At 56.0% G+C, this 4,936-nt stretch overlaps 1 protein-coding gene across 1 annotated transcript in view; it reads left to right on the forward strand.

Annotated features, from left to right (window-relative positions):
* The window catches only part of ACOX2 (acyl-CoA oxidase 2, branched chain), a gene marked incomplete at its 5' end in the record, with an annotated part of 8,518 nt that overhangs the window by 1,284 nt on the left and 2,298 nt on the right, over positions 1-4,936 (forward strand). Inside the window, 5 exons of the mRNA XM_010160768.1 lie at positions 1-100; positions 792-982; positions 2,075-2,236; positions 3,194-3,299; positions 4,311-4,528. The exon at positions 1-100 is cut by the window's left edge and continues 84 nt beyond it. Of these exons, the coding sequence (XP_010159070.1) occupies positions 1-100; positions 792-982; positions 2,075-2,236; positions 3,194-3,299; positions 4,311-4,528 (777 nt within the window). The remainder of the gene's footprint in view (positions 101-791; positions 983-2,074; positions 2,237-3,193; positions 3,300-4,310; positions 4,529-4,936) is intronic.

Here is a 4,936-nt window from a genome sequence, read left to right on the forward strand (position 1 = left end):
AGCAGCCTACGCCTTTCATTTCCTCAACGGCTACCTGCAGGAGCTATTCGACAGGGGCTACCGAGAGATCCAGAGGAAGAACTTCGACATGCTGCCCGAGGTGAGCCGCAGCGGGACGCGCTCGCCGCCTGGCCGGTGCTTCTCCTCTCCCAACCTCACAGAAATTTAGCAAAGTGGGCAAGCTTTCCTCTCACCAGGTGACTGGAGAAGGAGCCCCAGGAGACCACAACCAGGGGCTGCAACCAGTCAGCAGTGGCATTCGCTCCGCCGCCCCCCGCTTCTGGCTCTGGGAACCCTTGCAGGGTGAAAAGTCCTTGAAAAGCACAGCTGTTTGGTAAAAGCCTCGTTCCGAGTAGCCGGTGGCGCAAGGCTTTGTTTCACAACCCCCTCGGCAAACGCACCCGCGAAGGCTCGTGCCCGAGGCAAACCCCCGAACGGGACTTTTTAGCTAGAACATCAGGTTTTGCAACCGGGAGCCTGAGACGAACCCGCGCCCCGAACACGGGCTGCCACAGCCACGGCTGGTTCACAGAAACCCCAAACGGCCTAAAGCGAGCCCGGCGTGCCCAGCACCAGGGGGTGCCCAGCACCAGGGGGTGCCCAGACAGGCGCCGCAGGGCAGCGCCGGGGAGCTGGGTGCTCCACCAGCACGGGGAGGAGGGTCTGACAGGGATTTCATGCCCAGAAACTGCACAAAATCTGAAAAGGAGGCTTATCCGTGGATCTACAACGCTCTCCCTGATCTACAACGCTCTCCCTGGTAACACTCTGCCTTGTGGGTTTTTAAACAGCTCCACGCATTTTCTTCGGGCTTCAAAGCCATGGTCACTCAGCGCTGCACTTCAGCGGTGGAGATCTGCCTCCGGGCGTGCGGGGGACACGGTTACTCCTTGCTGAGCGGGCTCCCTTCCCTCTACACCAAAATACTTGCCTCGTGTATTTACGAAGGGGAAAACACCATTTTGCTCCTGCAAACTGCCAGGTAACAACTTAAATGTGTTCATCTAAAAGCCTGCCCCCCTCATTTACTCCACCTTTACTGCTTCTTCTCCAAAACCAGTAAAACCAGCTACTCCTTCCTCACAGCACCTTCTAAAAACACAGCTCTGGATATAAACCACTCATGTCTTCTGTCTGACAGGCACAGGGAGTGTGGGAATTGGATTCTCTCTTCTGTGTTTGGGTTGGGGATGCACGCAGGTGCTGCTCTGCATAACCTCATTTTCCTCCTCGTCTAGTAGCGCGGCAAAAGCACAGCTACGCAGGTTCTGCGGTTTACGTTCTCTAAGCAGCCGATGCAACGCGGTGCTGGCAAAGCCAGGCTGATTCAGAGAAGGCAAAGTCGCTGGCACGGAAAGCCGATGGGTCAGAGCCAAGGACACGACTTTCCTCCAAACACGCAGACCGGCAGTTATCCAGAGTAGATGAAAGTCGGCAGCAAGAAGCCACAGCTGCTTGAACTTTTAACAACGTGTGCTTTTACTAGAAGGAGAAAACCACTACACTTCCCAGGGACAGAGGTGCTGCCACGCAGCTCTGCCTGCACCCACTACTGCCTCTGCTCCCAAGATCAGTAGCAAGGTCGAGAGAGATGCCACAACCTTTCACCTCCAGACCGGGTCAGCCTAGGCCATAGCCGAGGTGCCGAAGAGCTCAGGGAGCGGGGAACGCGCCCTGGGCCCACGTTTAGCTCCAAGAAAGGGTCTGGTGTTTGGTAACACGATGTGCTGTGGGTTGGGGGTCATGGAGGGCAAGGCCAAACCACCGTTAAGACTCGGGCTGCAGAGCTGATAAGGGGTGTGATCGGCACCCTGCCGAGACTGCCAACAGCCACAGCAAGCCGCTTCCTAAGAACCCACCCGTGCCGGTCGCATGAACGCGGTGACAGGCCGTGGCCCAGCACGGATCAGGTTATTGCGCGTAACGTGCACGACACAGGTCGCTCCTCGTGCACGTCCGTGCTGGACCACCAATGGATGGGTCACACCTTGCTGCTCCCAGCCCACTCCCCTTTTTGCTGAGCCATTTGCTGTGCAGGGATCACAGCCATGTCCTGCTGTCACCCTCTTTCCAGGTTCCTGGTTAAGTGCTTCACGGCAGCCAGCACCGGCCAGCCCATCCCGCCATCCGTCACCTACCTGGCTGCAGCGAAACCCGGGACGTGTCCAGCCAGGAACAAGATGGATTTTCTCAGCCCAGATATTTACACCGAGGCCTATCAGCACACGGCAGTCAGGTCAGGAAGGGGACGGGGTTTCTCTCTTTGGCATCAGAAACGTGTCAGAAAGAAGCTCAGCATCTTCCTTGCTTTAAAGGGAGACAAAGCAGCATAAGTGACATGAGAATAGACACCATCTGCCCCTGTGAGGAAGGGAAGGCTCACACGGGACTCACAGCCATGCCGAGTGTCCCACAGGAACCTGCCACATGCAGAACATCACAGGTTTTTAAGCCATTTGCTGCCTAACAGCCGTTTCCCATGGAGTTGGTTCTGCACCCAGCTGGTGGCCCTGCTCAGGGGAAAGCGAGGCCGTGCCACTGAGATGCCACCCGGTAACACCCCCGGGCATCGCGACGCTGTGCGATTCCGTGCGGAGAGTTAACATTTCCAACACCTGAGAGACTGATGTTAACCCCAACAAACACCAGCAAACCGAGCCTCCCTCTGCTGTAGCCTCCTGACGACCCCTTCAACTCCTCAGCGCACCAGAACGGTGTCACGAGTGGTCTCGTTAGCGTTACGGGCATGGCTGCAGGCCATGCAGGGGTCACCCTGAAAAGCAGGTAAACAGACCACCCTGGGGCAGTGTGAACACAGAGCTGTTCTTCCGAAAGCTTCGGGATCCCCCTGTGGAAACGTAGAAACATAACGTGGCATCAGTCCACTATTACCACCGCTCTGTTTTGGTGTGCAAACTCCTTACACACTCACCCCACAAGAAACACTCAGCAAACTGCCTGTTCAAGGACCCCGGCAGCTGAGAAGGCAGAAATCCTCCAGCACCAGGGGGGTCTGGGTGCCTCTTCCCCTTTGTACTTTGACTTTTGCATGATCTCAGTTTGCTCACACGGCGCGCGGACAGTTTCAAATGTCAGAAATGCCATTGCCCCGCCAGATCACACACGAGTGAGTACGAAACGAGTGCACGTGGGCTGCTGGATCCAGCTACAAAATGCTTTTTCTGTTTTGCAGGCTCGTAAGCAGCACAGCAGCGAAACTACAGGACCTGATTCAGTCCGGAGTGAAAAAGCACGACGCGTGGAACCAGTGCACGGTGCAGCTGGTGCAGGCTGCCAAGGTCAGCAGAACGTACCTCCTCGCCTGACATTTGCCTTTATACAATCATGGAATCACAGTTGGGGTGGGAAGGGACCTTAAAGCCCACCCAGTGCCACCCCCTGCCACAGGCAGGGACCCTTTCCCCTAGGGCAGATTGCTCCCAGCCCCGTCCAGCCTGGCCTTGAAGCTGATACAAGGTGCAGCAGGAACGGCACGACGAGCGTAAGCCTCGGCGCGGTTTATTGCGTTCTGTTAGCGCCCAAGGGACACCGCAGAGGCCAGGATCCCGCTGTGGCAAAAGCGTAGCAAGCAACTCCTGATCTGAGGAGTTTGTCACCTGAATAGTCCAGGTAGAAAAAGACTACAGGGAGTAGAAAGGGAAGGAAAAAAACCCCAAAGCACATGGTTACACTGCCACCACGAGCACAATCAGAATTCCCGTATCCCGCAACAACAACCCATCACCTCCAGCTATCGCTCCTCCTTTTGTAAGATTCCTGCATTTCTGGCTCCCAGGGGAAAAGCTCCCCAAAGCCACCTTGCGGAAAAAGCCGGAGGAGTCACCGCGAGGGCAAAACACGCCTGGCATTTCTCACATGTACCGCTGCGCAAAGGAAGATCGCTGCTCTTCACGGCTCAACGTACCGTGAGCCCAAGGTCTTCGACAAGTTTCTCCTGTTGCTGTATAACCAAGGTTCACCCGCGAGGGGTCAACACAAGCACACGCCAACGCGTTTCCACCACCCAAACTCTTTGGGGTGTCCATCAAAACAATTTAGAACAAGCACCACCGTGATTTCTGAAGCGGTTTCTAGCGTTTACAAACACCCGGCTGTTTACACCCCCAGTCCTCTCCTCCCTGTCGCTGTCAGATGAAAGCAAAAGGCCCGCCCAACCAGCAGACACAGAACACAGGGGAGAAGCACCAGGGAAATGGAAAGGTTTTATATTCTTTGTGAGACCGTTTGAGTCACTCGGCCCACCGCAAGCGTTTGAGGTGCCTTCACCGCCGGCTGCGTTTGTTTTCCAGGCTCACTGCCACTACATCACGGTGAAACACTTCGCAGAAACTGTGGAAAAACTCGAGCCCAAGGCTGGCATCCAGAAGGTTATGAAACATCTGTGCGACCTCTTCGCGTTACACGGGATCTTGGCGGACTCAGGCATCTTCCTGCACGACGGATACATATCCGGAGCTCAGATGGACATGGTCACCGCATCCTACCTGGACCTCCTGGCTGTCGTTCGGTAAGCTGCTCCGGCGCAAGCGGAGACACGCCGTGTGTCCCTGCGACAGGTAGAAAGTGGTGCTGCCGTACCTATGGCAACACCTCCCAGGTCAGCTCACCTCACTCGGGTTTTATTTTCAGTGCCTGGCAGCACTGGAAATCGACTGGAACGTCTACACAGAGCTCGTTTGCAGCAAAACAGACCCAAGTGTCCAGCTCCTCCACAATCCCTAAGGTTCTGTAACGTGAAATCTTAAATTTTAAATCGAGGCATCCTGGACACTCCCTGCTGTTTGGAGTGGAGCAAAAGCAGGAGAGCACGTAGTCGGAGCAGGACTGGCAGGAGGCAGCCACAGCAACCAAGCACACGCTGCAGAACCTGCTTCGGCCGCAGCTAAGGCGGCCTACTGCGTTGCCATGGCGGAGC

This window comes from Eurypyga helias, unplaced genomic scaffold (assembly GCF_000690775.1).
Source record: "Eurypyga helias isolate BGI_N326 unplaced genomic scaffold, ASM69077v1 scaffold22751, whole genome shotgun sequence".
Taxonomy (NCBI): Eukaryota; Metazoa; Chordata; class Aves; order Eurypygiformes; family Eurypygidae; genus Eurypyga; species Eurypyga helias.